Here is a 22,559-nt window from a genome sequence, read left to right as displayed (position 1 = left end):
CAGTGGTATATGGTGGCTCAAGGGCCTGTCAGCCACGGAGGTGCCAGTCGGGTGCAGCAGCTGCCACAGAAACAGCCCAACGTGCCAGAAGCCCCAGATGTCAAGTTCAGCCGGGGAACAGGTATGAGTCTAATTTTAGGTACTAATAAGGATTTCTCTTTCTTGACGCAAACACCGGTGGATACCAGCTACCTAGGAGAAGAGGTGTTGGGAAAACTCAGTATGTAAGGAGTGGTATGTTATTTTCTTGGCTTCCTTTCAATAGCTGTTAAACTTATAGATTGCACCCCCAATTAAGGCTTTAAAAGTGTTTTTGAATTTTGATAGATTTTTTTACATTTTCTGTTAAAATTTTTTTCCCCAGCTTTATTGAGGTCTGGTTGACAAATAAAAATCCCACAGGGCTTTTGTTAAAGGACACAGAGTTGAGTACAAACAATCTGCAAATCGTGTGGGAATTTAGTTTTGGAATATGTCCCATAACAGAAATTATGTGTATGCTGGAAATATGTTTATGAACCTAACATGATTATACTTATGAAATACATCTCCTGTGCAGGAAAAGGAATAACTAATCCACCAAGAATTTCTGTAGTAAACTGTTAAGGCAGTGAATATTATTGTAAATGCCATAATGTGATTTACAGTTTATTAAAGAAACAAAGTACGTTCCCTACCTCACCTCTGCTGTTTGCGGGTGGACGTCAGCAGGCATGGCGTTGCTACTGGGTGTCCTCTTCAATATCAGAGGCCACAACTGTTTTCAAGTCTTCCTCTGGTACAGAGGCAACAGAAGGCTGCAAAGGTCGCTTTTTAGATGAGTACACAGATAGGAGTTATGCACTTTAACACTGGGCAGAGAGAAAGTAGCTCTGAACTATTAATGCCTTGACCTTTCTGGTAGACCAGATGTTCCACGAGAGCTTTACAGCTTTGAAAATAGTCATATTTTGTGTTTGTTACTTTTAATTGTGTGATCCTGGGTATGATGATGGAGCACTTAGTGAACTGAGGTTTGCTGGGGATAGGGCAGTAGGGTGGGGTCCCAACTCATTTCCTTTCGACTCTCCGGCCTCCTGAAAAACCACACGTGGGAAGGGAGACAGGAAGCACAGACACTGTCTCCATCCTGGGGGCATGCCCAGCAGGACGCCACTCCTCCTTGCCCCCCACGGCCCCTCTTTTCTCACCTCAGCCATAGTACAAAGTGCTTTAAGTATTTCGGGTTTGGGGTAAGTATTTGGTGTAAACTGAAGAACTAATTGGATGTGGAACCCTGGGAGAAAAATTATTTCATTACTATGTTATCCTGGTGGCAAAAGTCAACAACATAAATTGCCTTAAGGGCTTCCCTGGTGGCGCAGTGGTTGAGGGTCCGCCTGCCGATGCAGGGGACGCGGGTTCGTGCCCCGGTCCGGGAAGATCCCACATGCCGCGGAGCGGCTGGGCCCGTGAGCCATGGCCGCTGAGCCTGCGCGTCCGGAGCCTGTGCTCCGCAACGCGAGAGGCCACAACAGTGAGAGGCCTGCCGTGCCGCAAAAAAACAAAAAACAAAAATTAGAGATGCTGAAGTGGCGAGTGTCTTTGTGAGTCATTCTGATGCCAGATATGATGAAGGCCTCGTGCTGCTTAGTGCTCAGACTACTCTAGACAATGCTACACTACAAATTTGTCCGCAAAGGGCTGAGTGGTACATGTTTTCAGGCTTCGTGGGCCATTTGGTCTTGTTTGCTGCTATTCACCTCCCCCATCATAATGTGAGAGCAGCCACAGGTGATACGTAAACAAATGACTGGAACTCTGTTCCAATAAAACGTTTTTTAAAAAAATTTATTTATTTTATTTATTTATTTTTGGCTGTGTTTGTGTTGGGTCTTTGTTGCTGCGTGTGGGCTTTCTCTCGTTGCAGCGAGCGGAGGCTACTCTTCGTTGCGATGTGTGTGCTTCTCATTGCCGTGGCTTCTCTTGTTGCAGAGCACGGGCTCTAGGTGCACAGGCTTCACCAGTTGTGGCTCATGGGCTCTAGAGCACAGGCTCAGTAGTTGTGGAGCACGGGCTTAATTGCCCCGTGGCATGTGGGATCTTCCTGGACCAGGGCTCGAGCCCGTGTCCCCTGCATTGGCAGGCAGATTCTTAACCACTGAGCCACCAGGGAAGCCCTGTTCCAATAAAACTTTATTTACAAAAGTAGGCAGGGGGTGTGTGGGCAAATTTGACCCATGGACTGGAGTTTGCCAAACCCTGTTCTAGAGGCAGCATAGATCCTCTGGCCAATTACATGTTGGAGATTTAATGAAGAGCTGGGATTTGTTTTTTATCTTGATGATGACTATATATAGTAGAATAGAATTAATCTGTTCCTTTGTTAATTGATGAGCTTAAGTTTTGGTTTGTCCAATTAATAGTTCAAAGGAAAAACCTCATATTTTGAGAGTGCAAGAATATAAATGGCAAAATGTGGCAACCTTTTCAAATGAGAAGCTTTCAATATGTTTGCCGTACACGCTTTTACATTCAAACAAGGGGAACTTGACCATTCAGACTTTGGTGTCAGATGTTCTGTGTCTGGAGGGGAGAAGAGACAGCAACCCTTGACTAAAGCTTTGCAGTTCACATTCGGGAATAGAGGGATGTTGGACTAGGGCTTCCTAATGCGCCATTCGTCATGCACAACACAGTTTTGAATTAAGTGCAAGCGTATTTAGGTATTTTCAAATTGTGTGTTTCTTTCATGTATAAGATCAACATGGTTTGCAAAACATGGGTTTGCAGGGTAGAGTAACATCCCATTTAAAGCCACTCTTGTTCTGAGCTCAGGTGTTATAGATGAAAAACAGTTCTAAATCCTTTTTGCACATTGATGCCCTCTGTGGCTTAGGTAAGTCTCTTAGCGTGGGGTTTCTTAACCAGTAATCTGTTAACTGGTAGCAATTCATGGAAAAATGCACTTAATTTATTGTGAGTCACAGCTTTTGAGGGTGAGAGACAGAATCCCAGAACACCAGTGGCCTAAGTAGAAAGATTAAGGGAATATTACAATTTCACAATATAATGAATCTGGAATTTTCAGGTATCAAGAAAACAAAACACCAGTTTGTTAATTCATTGATGGGACTTCTGGCCCGAGGGGGTAGAAGAGTTATGGAACAACAACTTCAATGTGGTTGCTTGGTTTAGTAAAAAGAGATTAAACCCCTTTCCTCTAACACAGTGGTTCTGAGCAGAGGGTGGGATGGGGGATCATTTTTGTCCCTGGGACATATTTGGCAATGTCTGGAGACATTTTTGGTTGTCACAGCTGGGGTAGGGTGTGTGCTATTGCCATCTAGTAAGTAGAGGCAAGGTTGCCACTAGACCTCCTACAAAGCACAAGACAGTCCCACAACAAAGGATTATCCAGCCCCCAATGTCAGCAGTGCTGAGGTCAAGAAACCCTGGCCTAAGACAATGATGTGAAAAAAGCGAACTTGCTTAATCTATATAATGGGGTCTAAATTAGAAAATCCCCGAGTTCATTGTAATGCAGCACTTCCCTTTCCCCAGAAATTGGTTCTTATTTTGAAAACTTAGGCTGAGAATTCAGATTTCTACTTCATCCACCTATACTATGTTTGATCAAGAAAATCGTTTCTACTTGTATAAATTTGACACACTCTGTTGCCTAAAATTATTGCCAAACATTATTAACATTTTTTTAAAAATTACAATTAAAATGTCATCATGATATCATTAGCTTTAGAACACGTTAAGAGCAATCTTCCAAACGAGACCCATCTCAGCAGGATTGCTGTAGTCACTGCATTAGCTAGAGGTGGTCTTGGCGCAGGAGATTCAGAAAGTAGACCCCTCGGCATTTGTAATAATGATGTTTTAAATCAACATCAGGCTGCTTATTCCTCGGCTGCTTTATCAAGAGTGAACGGAGAGGATACCCATACGTTGGAGTATTATTCAGCCATGAAAGGGAAGGAAGTACTGATTCATGCTACAATATGGATGAACCTTGCAAATTTTATGCTAAGTGAAAGAAACCAGACACAGAAGGCCACATATTATGATTCTATTTCTGTTAATAGGCAAATCCATAGGCCCAGAAAGTAGATTAGTGGTTGCCAGGGGTGAGGGAGAGGGAGAATGGGGAATGGCTGTAACGGATAAGTGGGGTTTTGGGGGCTGAGGAAAATGTTTAGGAATTAGATAGCTGTAATGGTTGCCTAACCTTGAGCATATATTAAAAGACACCAAATTGTACAGTTTAAAATGGCAGGTGTTATGGTATGTGAATTATATCTAAATGTTTACAGTGCACAAAAAGAAAAAAAAGGATGAGTGGACGAAACACTCCTTGTCCTTTCTTTTCCCCACCGGCAGCCTCTTTCACTCCTGTCACAGGAGGAAAGACAGGCCCGCAGTTCTCCACGCTCCCATCTCAGGCTTTGACCTTGTGGCTCCGACCAGAGTCATGGTCTTCTGGTGGCTCCCCGAAGCTCAGGGGAGACACTTGGTCCTGCTCTGGCTCCATCTTGCCCCCTGGCTGGTTTAGGAATAGAGAACTCGTCGTGGCCTGGCTCACTTCGGCGGTGCAGGCCTCAGAGCAGCTCTGGATTTTATAAGTTTACATTTTTGCATAGTCCTTTTTAAAAAAAATTTCCCAGGAGCTGCATGACTTTCTTTTTGTTTCCTTTTGTTCATCCAGTGGTTGATTCTTTAGCCTGGGACGAATTTGAACAATTCAGAACAGCGTTTTACAGGAATTACCTAAGTAGTGGGTTTTAGATGAAGGATGGCGAGGTGAGTGTAAAGTGAGAAACGTAGTTTATCACAGCAGGGGACACTGAGCAGGAGTAGAGGCAGGCTCTGGAGAAGGAAGCAGAGTAGCAAGAAATAATTTAAGCCATTAATAATTTAATAATTAACTAAAGAGAAGGGAGTAAATAAGGGCTGATAGTTTACTGGGGAGGTTTAAAATTATAGGGAAACCCACGGCTCCTCTGTGTAGAATAGAACCTACTGTTCGTGCCAGCTTATGCTGAATAAGTACATTATGCACTTAATTCTCAAAATAACTTTTTGAGGTAATTGGTGGACTCTCTATTTTACAGATGAGGAAACTTAAGCTTGGAGAGATCAGGTAACCTGTGTAGGCACGAGGCAGTCATATGAACAAGTGTTTCAGCCTCAGGACAATTTTAGGTTTACACCTTGACCCTCAGTCCCCAAAGAATGGGATCTTTGTTCAGGGCTGACAGTTTAATAGAGGAATATTTGGAGCCCAGGGAAAGTCCAGGCACAGGGATGGAGCTAGACGGTGAAGGTCAGAGTCTGAGCTGGGACCTTGGACTGTGCAGAGCTGGAGGCCTCATGTGTTCACTGTGATGGCAGTGAAGAGATCTGTAGCTTTTCATCTTTGCATTGAACAGATTAGATGAGAGTTTGCTAGCAGAAACAAAATTCTACCGTAGAAGTGTTACAAATCAATTGTTGCCTTTTGATTTATGTAGGAAGCCGAAAACTGGAATATTAATGCTGAACATGGGAGGCCCTGAAACCGTCGGAGAAGTTCACGACTTCCTTCTGAGGCTCTTCTCGGATCGAGACCTCATGACACTTCCTGTTCAAAAGTAAGATACATGTAAATGCCTATACTTATCCATAACCTGTGCAGTGCATTTTGCCTTCCATGTATCTCAGTTCTGTAGTTAAAAAATAAATAAATAAACGGTTTTAGTGCACATCTGGTAGTGCTAGAGCAGCATTCTTATTTTCTATTAGTTATGAGAAGGCTATGATGTAAGAAGAATTGTGGGGGAGAGAGAAAGCAAGTTAGCGAGGATTCCCCTTGGGCTGTTTCCTTCCCAGAGCTCTGGAAATTGCAGCGGTCTGGACACAGCTGAAGGAGCTATAAAGATGTATTTGTACTTTGTACTTAACTAGCACTCAGGGAAGCAATGAGTATTATTCATTGGTGCTGTGGAATTGAGTTCTTGCCGTCCTTCTTCCCTTCCTTTCATTCTTTCCTCCCTCTTTTCTTTCTTTATTTTTTTTTTGAGGTATGATTGATATTTGCTGTATATTTTGATGTGTGTGACTGAGTTTCACAGTATCTTTTTTTAAAAATTGGAGTCTAATTGCTTTACAATGTTGTGTTAGTTTCTGCTGCACAGTGAAGTGAGTCAGCTCTATGCGTACACACATCCCCTCCCTCTTGACCTCCCTCCCTCCCACCCCCCTCCCCTACCCCACCCATCTAGGTCATCACAGAGCACCCAGCATCGGGTTTTTTTTGTTTTTTTTTTGCGGTCCGCGGGCCTCTCACTGTTGTGGCCTCTCCCGTTGCGGAGCACAGGCTCCGGGCGCGCAGGCTCAGCGGCCATGGCTCACGGGCCTAGCCGCTCCGTGCATGTGCGATCTTCCCGGACCGGGGCACGAATCCGCATCCCCTGCATCGGCAGGTGGACTCTCAACCACTGCGCCACCAGGGAAGCCCAAGCATAGGGTTTTTTAATAAAAATATTTATATGTGCATACGATAAAAAATTACAAATAGTTAATAAGTGTTTATAGTAAAAAGCAGGTGTTTCTTTCCCCTTGGACTCCAGCCTCCCACTTACCCACCCCGGAGGTAAGCACTGTTAGGTCCAGAAATAGTCCAGGCACATCCAGGTGTATATATACGTGCACACACACACACACACACACACCCCTTTTTTGCACAAACATGAATGTACTTATGTACATCATTTGGCACTTTGCTATTTTTTTTTTTGAGACTTAATTTTTCTTGGAGATTATTCCATAACAGATTATATAGATCTGGCTCATTCTGTTTTCATGACTGTATGGAATTGCATTGTTTGGTCATACCTTAATTTATTTAACCAGTGCCTCACTGACGGACACTTAGATTGTTTTCAGTGTTACAATGAACATTCTTGTGCATACATCTTTGCTCACGTGGGCAAGTATATCATAGGATTAACATGCATTTTCTTAAATAAGAGGGCTGCACGCTGCCTAATGTCTTGTACGTCCTAGTTCCTATTAGGTACAGGATCCAGAGGTGGTAAGTTGGTAGCTAGCACACAGCCAGGTGCTCTGCACAGGTGTCTGAGCTCCTGAATCTTCAGGGCCTGCTGCTAGAACAGCTTGTAGGGCAGGGTGGATACTGCTCAGAGACTGTCTGGTTCTCTCTCTCTAATCTGGGCCGAAAGAGCAGGCTGTTGTCAGTGACCTCGAGCTTCTGTTTTTAAAGGCTTGATCTTAATAGGCTCTTCTTAAAATTTTGCTTATCTTTTTTTTTTTTTTAATTGAGTTGAAAATGTTTTTGAGGTTGCTTAGCTGGAATAAAATGATTTCAATGTTCAATGATTTAGTAAGCTGGGACCATTCATTGCCAAACGCCGAACCCCCAAAATTCAGGAGCAGTACCGCAGGATTGGAGGCGGGTCTCCCATCAAGATGTGGACTAGTAAGCAAGGGGAAGGCATGGTGGAGCTGCTGGACGAGCTGTCCCCGCACACAGGTATGGTGCTTCTCAACTCACATCTCACTAGGTTTGTTCTTTCAAAGTATAGTTATGACACTCACAACACTGTTGGAAGCCAACTGCAATTCTGGGTACCAGCAGCTCTCGATTTGCAGGGGGTCCTACATGATGCCCGGCCACTGAACTCAGTTCTTGTGGCATTTTCCTTTGTCCCCAGATGTATGCCTTTTCTATTACTTCCTTATGTTACAAATAAAAAAGCTAAAGTTTCAGAACATTAGTCTCAAAAGGAAGTTGGAGGTGTGTGTTAAGTTGAGCTGGGTTATAAGGAAGAGGCTACCTACCATGAAAAAACAGATGCATACATCATCGTCCTGGAAAGAAATCTCTGGGAAATAGGTTGAGGCTGCTGCTATTGTTGTTTCTTTCTGTGTGGATGACTAATTGGATCAGCATTTAGAGCAGAATTAGCTAGCTGCTACTGCAGCCATGAGGCTCTAAGCAACTTTCAGCAACCGCTTTCAGCTCTTGGCAATACCATGATCGCGAGTCATTTAAGTGCCTCGTTGGGCATGGCACTAAAAAGAGGATTGCACACATCTGGTGACTGTTCTCTGAGAGCCTCTAACGCAAATTATAATGTGCAGAATGAAACATTAACTACACAAAGGAACTCTAAGTGCCGTATTTAATTGCATTCAAGACACCATTGATTGCTGGACGCACCATTGTTTTTATATAATACGAAGACACAAGACCTCTGTCAGTTGATTTTAAGATGGTGTCTGTTGTAGACCAATATAAGGCGTTAAAACAAATACTGTGCATCTTAGGACACATGAAATGTGTTCATTGCAGACAGTTTAGGGCTCAGGATCAGGACAGTGTGACACAGTGCGGACCCTCATGGAGAGCAGCCCCGCTAGGCAGGACCAAAAGCGTTTCATTGAGCAGCAGCTCGAGTTGCTCTCAGAATACACTGTTTGTGTCACACATGGGACAAAGGGCTCCAGCCCTCGGCAGAGCATCTCACTTGGAAAATTGTTCACTTGTGCTTTTGAATATTAGGTTTTCTCCCTGCCTTCACTTGTGGCTTCAGGGCATTTCTTATACAGCTCAGCCACATGTGACACAGTGTATCTTTTAAAATGTGGGGTGAGGGAAACTTGGCTGACCTCACCTCACACCTACCCGATGGAGAACAAACTCTCTAGTCATGAACTGCTTATCACGATCAAATGTTTAGCGTGAACCAGATCTGCAATTGCTACGCTGTCTTCGGTGGACGAAGGCAGCGGAAAGATGCCATTTTTCCTGGTGACGTCTTAGTCTAGCACCCATCACCATAAAAACCCTAGTAGAGTTGTCAGCCTTGAAAAAGGAGTATACATGCGTCCTTCCCACTTCCTTCTTTCTCTGTGGTGAGACTGCTGGCTTGTCCAGACCAGACAGGCCAGCAATGGCCTCTGCCTCCCTGGTTGGTCTGGAAAGAGTCCCATGGAATGACCTGGATGTACAGCATTTTCCACTCGCTATCAGATACCTGGTGTTGATGACCCTAGGGCATATCACCAGCCTCTGTGGCCCACGCTGGGACCCCCGAGGCAGGCAAGTTCAATTCTGCCTTTCTGCTGCGTGGTAGATGACCACCTCATCATTTAAGCAAGCCTGCTTTGGGGGTGTTTAATGCGGCCCAAGACCACCCACGCGTTCATTCATCAGTGGCCTACTGAGTGCCCTGTGCTGGTCAGTACTGCTACTCACGGTTGAAAAACATGGTTTCTACTTACAAGAAGCTTCTAGTCTAGTGGGGCCTTGCTGCTGCAGGCCAGGCTGCTCCAGGGGCAGAGAGAAAAATCCTTTGAAGACTTGCTGGAGGGATATCCTACGAAACGAGTATAACAGCTGGTGATCACACAGAGTGTGGATATAGGAGACAGGAAACAGTCTCAGAGTTTAGCAGGTTCTTTGGGGGAACTTTGCATTGAAGAGCAAGAAGATTACCAGATGTGGCCCTGTGGCCCCCTCGGGGCTCGCCCAGGTTACCCAGAAAGAAGCTTCTCGTCCTGCTGTTCACGCTTTGCTGAGTGGACCTGAAGCTCGGCAGTGAAGCCCCAGCTGCCACTGGGTGGGGCTAGCACTGGGTTCCCTCCCTCCCTCACCCCTTCCTGCTGCTTCTCCTTCCTGCTTTCAGGTTTCCTTTCTTTCTTTCTTTTTTTTAACATCTTTATTGGAGTATAATTGCTTTACAATTGTGTGTTAGTTTCTGCTGTATAACAAAGTGAATCAGCTATACAGAACACTCTATGACATAAATCACAGCAATATCCTTTCTGACCCACCTCCTAGAGAAATAAAAACAAAAATAAACAAATGGGACCTAATGAAACTTAAAAGCTTTTGCACAGCAAAGGAAAACATAAACAAGACGAAAAGACAACCCTCAGAATGGGAGAAAATATTTGCAAATGAAGCAACTGACAAAGGATTAATCTCCAGAATTTACAAACAGCTCAGTATGAAAAAGCAAACAACCCAATCCAAAAATGGACAGAAGACCTAAATAGATATTTCTCCAAAGAAGATATACAGATTGCCAACAAACACATGAAAGGATGCTCAACATCACTAATCATTAGAGAAATGCAAATCAAAACTACACCGAGGGGGCTTCCCTGGTGGTGCGGTGGTTGAGAATCGGCCTGCTAATGCAGGGGACACGGGTTCGAGCCCTGGTCTGGGAGGATCCCACATGCCGCGGAGCAACTAGGCCCGTGAGCCACAACCACAGAGCCTGCGCGTCTGGAGCCTGTGCTCCGCAACAAGAGAGGCCATGATAGCGTGAGACCCGCGCACCGCGATGAAGAGTGGCCCCCACTTGCCACAACTAGAGAAAGCCCTCACACAGAAACAAAGACCCAACACAGCAAAAATAAATAAATAAATAAATTAAAAAAAAAAAAAAAGGAGGTGAAGGACATGTCACCTTCTCCATTTAAAAAAAAAACCAAAAACAAAAACTACACCAAGGTATCCCCCTCACACTGGTCAGAATGGCCATCATCGGGTTTCCTTTCTATTCATCTCTTTCTCATTCCTCCTCCCTTCTTATACTTTTTTGCCTACAAAATTATAAAATTTACTTTTGAACTGTGTCTATTTGTTTACATGTATTTGGAAAAGTTCTCTTTAGTCAAAAAAAAAAAAAAGTGATGATTACAAACAGATAAAAATGTTTCAGACTCTCATTTTTGGGGCAAGTAGTTGTTGCTTGGTGGCCGGTATAGATATTTTGAGACTTGCACAGGCTCTGCGTAGAACTACTATTGACTAATTACAGTGCGTTACATGAGGGAATGTGACTTGGAATTGGTTTCATGTAGTAATACTGCATTGAGGTCATTTAGTGGACACAGAAGGAAATAGATGAGAAGTGCAATCATTTCACTTCATGAAAAGTCTAAATCTAAAATACATTTTAAAAATTATAGTTTAGTTATACATGGCTGCTTTTAATGAAGCTCTAAGTAAGTGCTACTCAGTAAAATAATTTCGTTCTTTATTGGATGCAAAATGGGTTCATTTCAGATGGAGCTGGCTTCCCCATCCCTGGTTGTATGACGTCAGGCAAATAACTTACCCGACTAAACCTCATCTTGAAAATGGGGATGATAACAGGACCCAACTCGTAGGACCACTGTGAAAATGAAATGAGATAATCCTGAAAGGCATTAGCACGGTGCAGCGTACATGATAAAAATTCAGGAAATGTGAGCTTTTATTATTCACCATTGGCATAGGGTTCATGATCTGATACAAATTACTAGGCATTATAATAACTTCACACCATTCTCTCAAAGAATCATGTACAAATCAGACATTTGAACTATTGCACGTGCTAAATGAATGGACTGGAGATTAATGAAGTTTTACTGTTTTAAAAATGGCTTTTCTATTTGTTCCTTTTTTTACTTCTTTGTAGTTCTCACCCAGGAGTGTTCACTGAGCAGCTGCTCTGAGGGTGGACGAGGCTGGGCCAGCGAGTCATGTGTTTGGCACTCACTCTGGCCAGATGTGCTGCCCACCAGATGTGGTGCTTGATGACATCCAGGAGACTCCTTCCTCTCCCCGCGCTCCTGCGGGGGGAGCCAGGAGCCTCCGTGCGTGCTTGTTACCTCCTCAGGATAGACCCAGTCGGAGACAGTGCGTTGTCACTTTTTCTAAAATATGTTTTTGCAGGCCGTCTTGAATTGGACCGTTTAGAAAGCATTATCTGTACTTTCCAGAGTATTTTACTCTGTCTCACTTCCAGATATGGTCACCGCCCTGCTTTTATCTGTGAGGGAGGCCTCTCCACCTCTCTTAATCTGTAACATTTGAGGAACTCCCAGACCCCAGGCATTTAGGCTACAACTTTCAACTACCGGGCAGCTGAAAAGAAAACAGGAGAAGCTGGTTGACCCCCAGCATTCAGGGGATCTTACTGTGTCAATCTGATCATTGGATTGTCTCAAGATAGATTAGAAAGCAAATTCCACTTCAGCCTCAGCTCAGAGCACCAAGAGCTCCTGAAAAGTGGACTTGATGATACTGTGATAGTTGGCAGTTTTAGCACGAACCACGTAATCTTTGAACAATCGGTCATTTGGAGTTTGCTTACAGGGCCATGCCCTCTGGGGTGTTTTAACTGCAGGTCACCATATTTTATGCAAGAGACCAAAAAATTGGTAGCCTAGAAGGGACGGGCAGCTGAGAATGATTTCATCTGTACCCTTCCTTCCTCTTCTTGTAGTTCCCAACCGGAGAATACTGAATCAGACTGTCCTTCCCCTGCACAGACATGCTTCTCTTCCCCTGTCGATATTCTGCTTCTGTTCTTGGCAACATGCTCCATTGATTCAGTCCCCTGGGCCAAGTTTCTGAGGAATGTTTTCTATATCTATATCTATATGTAGCACACACATATATACATATGTATAAACTATACACACATATGTATAAACACACTCAGAGAGAGAGAGACACACACACACACACACACGCAATAAATGTATCATCTTTTTCTTCACTTCAGCCTAAATGTTTCTTGTGGCAGTTTGGTGTCATGTTCTTAGTTGCAGCCCTGGCTTATGCCTGGACAGTGACGTCATCTCAGGTTTACTATTACTTAATGTTTATGTAGTGTATTTTCAACTTCATCCCTGAGTATAAGTTGAGTGTAATCCTATGAAAAGACAAGGAAATAAAACTGGGTAACTTTAGGAAACTTTCAGTTTTATGATTTTATAAACACCTAAGAAATTGGTTGAAGATGCTTTAAAAAGGCAGGAGGAGATAGGAGAGGGAATTGGTAAAGTGATAGGAGAAGGACCGCAAAGATGTGCCCTGACTTGGGCCGTTTAGGTGCCAGAATAATGATTTTTAAATCCCACTTAGCGCCTCCAACTTAAGCATTGTTGTTGGTTTGTTCGTTGATTTGTTTTTCATATAAGTGAGGAGAATCATTTGAATCATTTGTTATTAGTGCACTTTTATCGAGTATCCCAGAGCTTTTATATAAACTAGGTGGCCTGGGGTCTGAGGGAACAGAAGGAGGGGACCCGGGTGTTGGAAGAGGCTGGGGGTGAGCCATGGAAGGAGCACAGGCTTTGGGATGGGGAGACCCACGTTGCAATCTCATCTCAACCATCTGCTAGTTGTGACTTTGGGCAGGTTCATTAACCTTTGAGAGTCTGTTTCCTTATCTGAAAAATGGGGTTTAGATGAGAGAGAAAAAAAAGCACAATGTCTCCCATGGTATCTGGTACATAAGAGGAGGTTATACTTTAAAGATAAATGCTCTCTGCTCTTGAGTCTCTCTTATCTCAGCCAAGAGCAGAGAATAAGGCCCAGAAGCTTGAGTTTTAAAAACCATATGCTAAATGGTTGAACACAGAAAACAGTGGTTAAAAATCCATATACCAGCAGAAGACTGGCTAAAATCCAAGGACTATTCTAAACGTGCTCACTTTATCAGCACCATAGGAAATTAGGGTAACTGTCTTTGTTCTGGACACTGCATCCTGTTTGGAATCTGTATCAAGATGAATGCTTTCTCCTTTCCACACATGCTTCCTAATAGCCCCTCACAAATACTATATTGGATTCCGGTATGTCCACCCGTTAACAGAAGAAGCAGTTGAAGAGATGGAGAGAGATGGGCTGGAAAGGGCGATTGCTTTCACACAGTATCCACAGTACAGCTGCTCTACCACAGGTAAGGCTTCTCTCTGACAGTGGGAGGGTAGATCTGGCCCTGGCAAAAATAACCAGGGAAGCTGAGCGCGGAAGGAAACGATAAATCATTTTCGATTTGAATGGCAAATCCAGTCTGTCTGTTTTAAACATGAGAGTTCAGGTCAGTCCGTTGGAAATCTCATGGTTCGTCTGTCCCTTGAGTTATTAGCCAGTTGACTGAGAATTACAAATGGTGGGTGAAAGGCAGTGGCTTCCAGTGCTCAGTGCTTTAATGCAGCTGTATAATGGATCAGTACTGAACCTTAAGCCACTTTCTCTGTTTGTGTAATAACCCTTATTTTTATGGCTACCCTAATATTCTTATTAATGTAGCAAAGTTGATAGCTGTTTCCATTTTGCCAGCAGAGATGTCCATATACCATTGGAAATATTGGTATGTATTTTGGTTATGCTTTGGTTATGGGTTGGTTCCTGGTTAAACCAAAACCCAGTTTAGGGTTTCCTTTGCAAACTTCTCTCAGTGTTCTAGATTATGGGAAATGTTACTAGGTGTTGTTTCCTATATATTTAATTGGAGCTGGAGAATAATCTGTTTTGCCAATCTCTGTATCATGAGGTATAGGTAAATCTTCTACTGTCACCCACAAATACATTTGTTTACATCCTTTCTCAAGGCTTGCGGTCAGCACATTTTTACTCCCAAATTGCTTTTGGACATTAGTGCATATTATTTCTATAACTATAAGGAGAAAACAAAAGGCTACTGGAAGAAATCTTGGAAGCCTGGTGTGTACCTTAAATATTTTTTCAGAGCACCTGTGAAAATGTCTGAGTTCTCAGACACCCTCAAGAGTTTGAATTGTGATTTCTTTTGGACATGTACCTCAATAACTTTAAAGTGTCTGGTAACGTTATTGGAGAATAAATCAGATTTTATAAATTTCTAAACTATACTTTGGCCGGGCTTTCAAAAATATAACTCAACATGTAAATGTCCTCTCTCAAAATTAAACAAGTTAAGAAGATGGTTATTTATATGACAAAGGATTGACTAGGGTTTCATTTCACAGCTGGCTCTAGCAGTGTGTTTAAAACAGTAGTGTCTGCAGCTTTTCCCTAGTACCTCTGGTGTAAGGGCAGGTACATCCCTTCTTCAGAGATGTGAAAGCCTTTGGGAAGCATGTTCATTCTTTGAGGCCACTAGAGTGTCGTTTATCTGTCGTTTTATTTAGACACGTATTGTGGCAGCACCAGTATATTCTATGTATCAATCACTTTTTTTAATCATGCAATTTTTTTAGTTACGCTTTTCCCTTAATTACTACCTTTGATAGTTCATTGCATGTTTCTGAGCGATTCAGAAGACCTGCTGTGGCTTCTCGAAGTCCTTCTGTACATCTGAAGATGCTGTTCACCTGTGAAATGTGGTTTGCAATGTGAAGATGGTGGTGACTACTTTGTGATTTCTGGAGGGATGGTTTTTGAACCTGGAATGGACTCAATTTGGATTTATCGGACCCATTGTATTCTCAGAAAAATGGAACTCATTTATTCTTCTGAAAATTGAGTCTTAGCCTGAGGGTACACGTGATTTAAATATGGCTTCGTCCTGGCTAGCATTTGAGTTTGGAGACCTAAGTGATTAATAGCTCGCATGGAGAAACCGGTGGTGTTGGGAAGCGTGGCAATGTTTTGGAGCATTTGCCCCATGTGAAGATTGAAGAGGAGGCCCCATGTTAGCGTTAGTCTCCTGGGATTAAGGCTTGGCTCCAGTGCCAGCTCCTCTAGGCCAGAAAAAAGATTGCACTGGGTTGGCACCATCTGCTTTCCCTTAGTCTTCGAATTTTCACGGTTTCCGTCTCTTGTTTAGAAATACAAGTTTTGTTAGATTACCTGTAAGGATCTGGTATTCATTCAACTTATTCTAGGGAATGATGATAATTTTATAAAGCAGGTAAAAACAGAGAGTGCGCTTAGAAACCTTAATAAGCTGCTCTTCTTATCAAACAAGCCATTAAAAAGGATGGTTATAAAGCTTTTATTGTAATGTGGAAAATATTCATCTCATAATACTAAGTAAAAATGCCCTAAATACTCAGGATACAAAACTGCACATGTCCTAAAAAGTATAACTTTGTAAAACAAAACAGCTGTAAAGAAAAATAATTGGAAAGAACTACCTTAGAAGAAAACAATGACTGTATTAGCATTCTGGGGTCACGGCCAGTTTCTTTTTTGCTTTCTTTCCCACCCCCTACATTTTCTGTAAATGGGGTTGATTACCTTCATAATGGGAAAAAAATTTAACATGCTTTCAATTGTAAGACTTGGTCCTTGCAGATAATGACTGCTTGTATTTCATAAATCCGCTGCCATTGTGCTTCTCTAGAGAAGTGGCCTCAATACTCTTGGAAAGGCCATTGAAATTGATTGCTTTTTAGTGATCTTCATTTGCAGGGTAGTTAAATCTATATGCATTTTAGAGTATTGAAGTGATTGTAATTAGACTGATTCAGTGCAGAAGACTTACCTGCTTTGAACTTATTACTGCCTTTACTAGTCTGTTTTTTTATTTTCACCATAGCCCACATGCGTGTACTAAGTGGCCCCTGTATATTTCAGGCAGCAGCTTAAATGCCATTTACAGATACTATAATGAAGTGGGCAAGAAGCCCACGATGAAGTGGAGCACGATTGACAGGTGGCCCACACACCCCCTCCTCATTCAGGTAAGCCAGCCACTGCCAGCTGCGTCTGTCACCCCAGCTTCTGGTGTGAGTCAGGTTCTTGTCCCTGCCTGGTCTGTGGGTGTCCCGAGTCTTACTGTTCTCTTACTTAAATTGTGTGCTGGGGATTAACAAGAGGTATTAGAGTCTTGATTTATTATGACAGGAGGAAATAAATTTAAAGATTAAAGGGTAAACTCTTTTCTTTCTTCAGATTAATAGTATTAGTTACAGACCATGGCAGAATTATGTTTTGAGTTTTGTGTTTCACAGTGACCAAAAGAACGTTAAAGATTATGCGAGGAAAAAAAAAAGATTATGCGAGTTGTTTCATTTAATCTCCATTCATAGACTGAACAGCTGACAAACAGATCCTCTATTTTCTAAATCCTTTAAAGTATCAAAAGATTTAAAAATTTTAAAGGTAATATATCTACATGTTCTGAGACAGAATAAATTTAACATTTCAATTGAGAAAGTTTCATATATTAAAAGAAATTTCAAATTTCTCCTACGTAGTTTATATTTGTAATATTTATAGTAATAGATGTTTGATTTTAGGAGAATCGGTTAAAGCTACAATTCTAAAGCTTTGAATTGGTGTTATTATGTACCTTTTCGCCCTTTGAATAGTGGAGTACTACTGGCTATTGTCCTTGATCAAACAAATATTATTTTGTTCTGTTGGTGGAAATTTCTACCTTCGAGTTAGTTTAGGTAGAAGAAATACTAAGTGATGTGGATTTCATCCGTTTATTTTTCATTCCTCGGACCGTCTCTGGCAAAATACCAGCTTAACACTTTTTTGAAGCCTGGAGTAACTTAAAATCGATAACCACTAGATGGTGGTAGACATCGTTGAAAGCAGGCCGGCTCGCCCCTGAGCGGACGGTGTTTTCCTTAGGCCCGTAGGTGCTGTCAAGGGTTAACGCTTAGGTTGAAATCCAGTTTTAAGTAAAAAGTGCGAAGTGAAAAGGAGGCACCTTCCCTCAGGGATGGGTGTAGTTTTGGTCTCAGTGTGGTGTCCTCCCCCCCCAACCTCCCTCCCAGTTTGCTCTTTGCTGGGTCCAGTCCGGACCGCCTGAGCCCCAGCCTGGCCTGCCTGTTCTGCTCTTGGAGGCCTGTGATTGGAAACAAGGGGGGTTTCAGGTTAGCACTGACATGTGGTCGCAGAGAACCGAGGGATCTGCACAGCATCTGCCTGCCCTAATTGAGGGAGTAATTAGATTTGCATTAATATTCAGTCCTTTGAAAAGGGGGGAAGCAGAAAGATGGAAAGGTCTCTTCACTGAGGAAGTCTCCCTTCATAAAATGAAAGGGAATTTTAGAGGCATTTATCTGCCCTCCTATATAGTGTGATTGAAGGCTCTGAGAGCCGCCTGCTTCTTTCATTCTGCAGAGGGATTGCGCATAGAAAATAGCGCAGATGGATTTTAGATGATTTCAGGAACACTTCTGCTCGCCCACGGCTCCTCTATTTTGATAAAGACTGAGTCTGTTGTAAGCTGTAACAAATTGTGTTTCTACTTGCAGTTATGCAAGATGATAAAAGGAAAAGATACTACTAAAATTTTGAGGAAACAAAAATTTATGGTTAGATTTTATTAGTATCATGACGATTACGTGAGGAGATTTGATATCTAGTGGAAATAGAAAAAAACCCCAACTAAACAAAAACTAAAAGTAAAAACTGAAATTAAAAATTGTGTGTTTAGTCTACATTTCTATCAATACGTATTATAGGTAGTAATTACTCAAAATAGTCATTTTACTACTGTATCTAGCTGTTGGGATATTTGGTGTAAATGTATGTTCCAGGCTCCTACTTAAACTTTGCATTGGGCCTCCTTATCTAGGCTTTTGTACAGTCTTTTCTGAGCATCCTTAGTCTCCAAACACTGCAGAGACCGCCAGAAAATATTGCTTTTATCTGTATCTAATCCTATCACATTGACTCTATAGGTAAATTATAAATTTTGAAAAGGGAACTAACTCTCTAGGTACTGTTTTGTGCCTTAGAGCATCAATTTGTCAAATTTTGTGGGTTCTGGAAAGATTAATAATATCCCAATATTTATTAGGTAATAATTTGCTCATCCTATAGTATTAACCACTGATATATCAAAATGCCAACAAGTACAAATTTACATCGTTCTGGTAAATTGTCCTTTATAATTTTTTTTAATAATGCTTTAAAAACCTTTTTATTTGGAAATAATTTCAAGCATTGGAAAAGTTACAAGACTAAGAATAGTGTATAAGGAACTCTCATTTCTTTGTTTAGATTCACATATTAATAACATTTATCCCACTTGCTTTATCATTTGCATGCTCTGTGTGTGTATGCATATGTATGTGTGTCTATGTATACATAATTTTTTTCCTGAACCTTTTGAGAATAAGTTTTTTATACACACACACACACACACACACACACACATACATACAGACTTATAAAACCACCCTTTACACCTAAACAGCAGGCATATTCTTTTCGATAACAATGATACAATAATCAACCTCAGCAAATTTAACATTGATACTTAAATCTATCTAATCTACATTCATATTCCAATTTTGTCCATTGACTCATTAATGTCCTTTGTAGCATTTGCTTTATAAGTTAAATGACAGAGTGATTAAAGAGTGAGATAAAAGAAAGCCTCTTCAGATCTGGTATTTCAGCACCTATTGTTGTGACTGGGGGACGTGCCAACTAAGGAAGGGAATTAACTGGTCTGGTGGAGAGAGATGTGACGAGGAAGGGGGGCTGCGTTCTAGCCCAGGTTCCGCAGATGCCATGCGGCTGAGCGGGCTGAACGGGCCCCCCAGTCAGCCTCAGCTCCCCGCTCTGTGGATTTAACGAGAGTTGTACAACCTCTCATCTGTTGTTATGAAGGCTGTCATGAAGATTGACTCAGTGAGGAAAAGGTCGTAAAAATAGAATCATTTTCTTATTCCTCTGTTATTTCTGTCTAATGTATTTTAATGTGATAGGCCTGAAAGCCAAGCTAAGGGAGATTTAGTAAGACCCTGTAAGCTGTTTTCCTGCTAGCCGAGCAAATGAGAGGTCTTAAAACAACTTCTCCTTCCCCTCTGTGTTTCCTTTCCATCTGGAAGTGTGCCCTGTGCCTCCCAAGGGGAAGCGTCCAGAGCGTTCATTTTCAGTGAGCCATTAGCGAGCTTTAGAAGTTTCCCATCAAATTCCCCAGGCCCCTGAAACCGTTACGAGCCATTTTGATGATGAACCAAAGCAAGAGAGACTGTACAGTTTGCAGTTTTTTTTACAAAGACAGTTCTGATGTTTGAGGGCTTCTCTGAGAGTTTTGGTGTCGCTCTCATTTAAAAAATATTTTCTTTTCCTTCCATGTCTTTCTTCCCACTCCCTCCTTATCCCCCTTTCTTGGTGTTCCCACAGTGCTTTGCCGACCACATTCTGAAAGAACTGGACCATTTTCCACTTGAGAAGAGACGCGAGGTGGTCATTCTTTTTTCTGCTCACTCGCTGCCGATGTCTGTAAGTAAGAACATTCTGTTGGATGACCCAGTGGTAGAGGATTTCGAAATGTGTGACATGGACTCAGCTTCTGTTTGGCCTAAGCCCAGTGCAAGGAAGAACTCTAAAATCTCAAACTGAACTTGGTGCTAATTTTAGACTCGTTTCTTGAAGCCTAATAACAATTCATTCAGACTATGCTATTGTGAATAGACATTGTCTTAATAAGTCCCTTTAAAATGGTAACTTGAAGATATATTCCTACATAAGAATTTTTAATAAGTGGGACAGTTAAAAGGAGACTGCTTTCTGCCTGCCCTGTTGAAGGAACTCAGCCTGACGTTTCAGGGTGTTGGATTGTAGACTGCGCCACCAGGGAAGCCCTCAACCCCATTCTTTTGTTCCCAAGACTTGGGCTGTTTGAATTCCCGGAAGTGATTAGTTTTTAATTTGCCAAGGCTAGGGAGCACATTTTGGCCAGTGAATATAGAGTGTGTCAACTTATGATCTGGTTGCTCCTGAGTTTCTCATATTACACTGGGCGTTCATTAAGATACCGCATCTGTGCCATCACTGTTGCATTTGTGGAGACAAGAATGATGGAGCTGGTGTATGTATGATATACAGAAGTGCTTGGGATAAGCAGCCAGTTTCATCAGCTTAGAACCAGCATTGTACCCTAAAAACATTGCTTTCAAAGCTGGAGCGGTAGAGAATTACATTTTCTTCGGTGTTATTAAGGTTTTAACTCCAGGGATAATGGAGTTAATACAAGTGTCGTGTCTGGGGACACGCTTCTAATTGGTCTGTGCTGCCACCTGGTGGTCACCAGGGGCAAGCCCGTTGCAGCTTCTCTCTCCCGCATGTCACCTAAGCGGTGCCAGGTTCAGCAGTAGGTAGCTCTGGAGAGAAATTTCTCTCTTCTGGAAGCCTGCCTGTTCTCTTTTCTGGTCCCATGCAAATTCTCTTCACATGTCCATCCTCTTGCTCTGTCCTTCTCCTTTTTATAACCGTCCTGTGTGTGATGAGGCCGTGTCTGAAGTGCCAGAAGGGAAGCTCTCTAGCCAGGAAAGGAGGAAGCACGTTTTTATACGGGAACGATTCCAGGTGCTGCCTTCTCTCCTCTGTCTCTCACTTCACTTCCCGTTCTTCCCCTCAAGGACTGAAGATGCTGCTTCCAGATTTGTTTATTTGGGGGTTTTTTGCTGCCCAGGGTCTTGGGTGAGACTGAGAAATACCATGAAGTCAGGAGGATAAGGATGGGGTAGGGAAGGCAGAGGGATTGTCGAGCAAGAAAACTGTTCTCACAAGCTCTTCGTTCTCCCCTGCATTCGCTTCTAATGACTTTTTAAAAACGTATTATGTTGAAGTCATTTTAGACTTACAGAAAAGTTGCAAAAATAGTACAGTGTTCCCTTAGCTTCTCCTAATGTTGACATCTCACATAACCAGAGTCCAGTGATCAAAACTAAGGACTGAACGGCGGTACAGTGCTGTTACCTGAAGGCCTTACTCAGATGTCACCACTTCTTCCTCAGTTGTCCCTTTTCTGTTCCAGGATCCAATCCAGGATCTTACATGGCATTTACTTGTCACGTCTCCTCAGGATCCTCCAGTCTGTGACAGCTCCTCATACTTTCCTTGTCTTTCATGACCTTGATATTTTTGAAGAGAGATTTTGGTAGAATGTTAGTTATTTTGTAGCATGCTCCTCCATTTGGATTTGTCTGGTATTTTCTCATGATTAGACTGAGGTCGTGTATTATCAGGAAAAAAAAACCCTGGGGTGGTCTGTCCTCAGTGTAGCATATCAGGGGAACATGCTGGCAGTATGTTTTACTACTTGTGACGTGATCCCTGGTCATTTGTCTAAGGTGGTATCTTCTGGATTTGTCCGTTATAAGGTCACTATTTTTCTCTCTGTAATTACAAATATCTTAGGCAAGCTACTTTGAGACCGTGCAAATATCTTGTTGTTCCTCAGACTTTTGCCCACTAATTTTAGCCTCCATCAGTGGATATTTCTGTGCTGTTCTAATGGCGACTTTATATTTCCCTCATTCCTTCTACATTTATGTTTCTAATGGCAAACTAACTTTTAATAATATCATGAAAAGGTTCATCATTTTATTTCGACAATGTTTGTTGAACACCTACTATATTCCAGGCAGTCTTCTATCCTCTATCATAAGATATGGGAGTGAACAAAATAGACAGAAATCTTTGCCTCCAGAGAATGGGGGAAGGGGGACAGATGATAAACATAATACATAAGAAAATAATCTGGAATATTAGGAGGTAATAAGTGCTTTGGGAAGAAATAAAGCAGGATAAGGGGGCTAAATATTAAAGAAGTAAAAGTAACACTTCTACTGAACATTTTCAGAGGTATTAGCAAGCTGTTCTGGCTGTGAGTAGCATTTACAGACACTGTGCACAAAGCATTGCCATGGTCCGCTGTTGTGGGAAGAGTGGGGAAAAGGGATTAGAAGACACAGGCCATGCTCTTGAGGAGCCTGGAGTCTGAGCCCGCGTGCCGCTTCTTTCTCTTCTTCCACTAGTGTTTACCCTGTGTCCACCTGGTCCCCATAGACTCACACTGTCTGTACAGCAC

The 22,559-nt window shown here is 42.3% G+C and overlaps 1 protein-coding gene across 7 annotated transcripts in view; it reads left to right on the top strand.

The window, feature by feature from the left end:
• The window catches only part of FECH (ferrochelatase), a 36,156-nt gene that overhangs the window by 5,253 nt on the left and 8,344 nt on the right, over positions 1-22,559 (top strand). For 6 of the 7 annotated variants that reach the window (XM_022584404.3, XM_030762027.2, XM_022584405.3 and 3 more), the window contains exons 2-7: positions 4-121; positions 5,502-5,621; positions 7,374-7,522; positions 13,608-13,742; positions 16,346-16,452; positions 19,868-19,966. In XM_022584404.3, coding sequence (XP_022440112.1) covers positions 4-121; positions 5,502-5,621; positions 7,374-7,522; positions 13,608-13,742; positions 16,346-16,452; positions 19,868-19,966 — 728 coding nt within the window. The remainder of the gene's footprint in view (positions 1-3; positions 122-5,501; positions 5,622-7,373; positions 7,523-13,607; positions 13,743-16,345; positions 16,453-19,867; positions 19,967-22,559) is intronic. The other variant, XM_089895245.1, reaches the window with a different exon arrangement.

The sequence above is a fragment of the Delphinapterus leucas genome, chromosome 14 (assembly GCF_059928025.1).
Source record: "Delphinapterus leucas isolate spDelLeu-1000000601 "Yukka" chromosome 14, BTC_Dleu_Yukka2, whole genome shotgun sequence".
In the NCBI taxonomy this organism is placed as follows: Eukaryota; Metazoa; Chordata; class Mammalia; order Artiodactyla; family Monodontidae; genus Delphinapterus; species Delphinapterus leucas.
The sequence above is the reverse complement of the archived record's forward strand: the minus strand, read 5'-3'. Positions and strand labels throughout refer to the sequence as shown.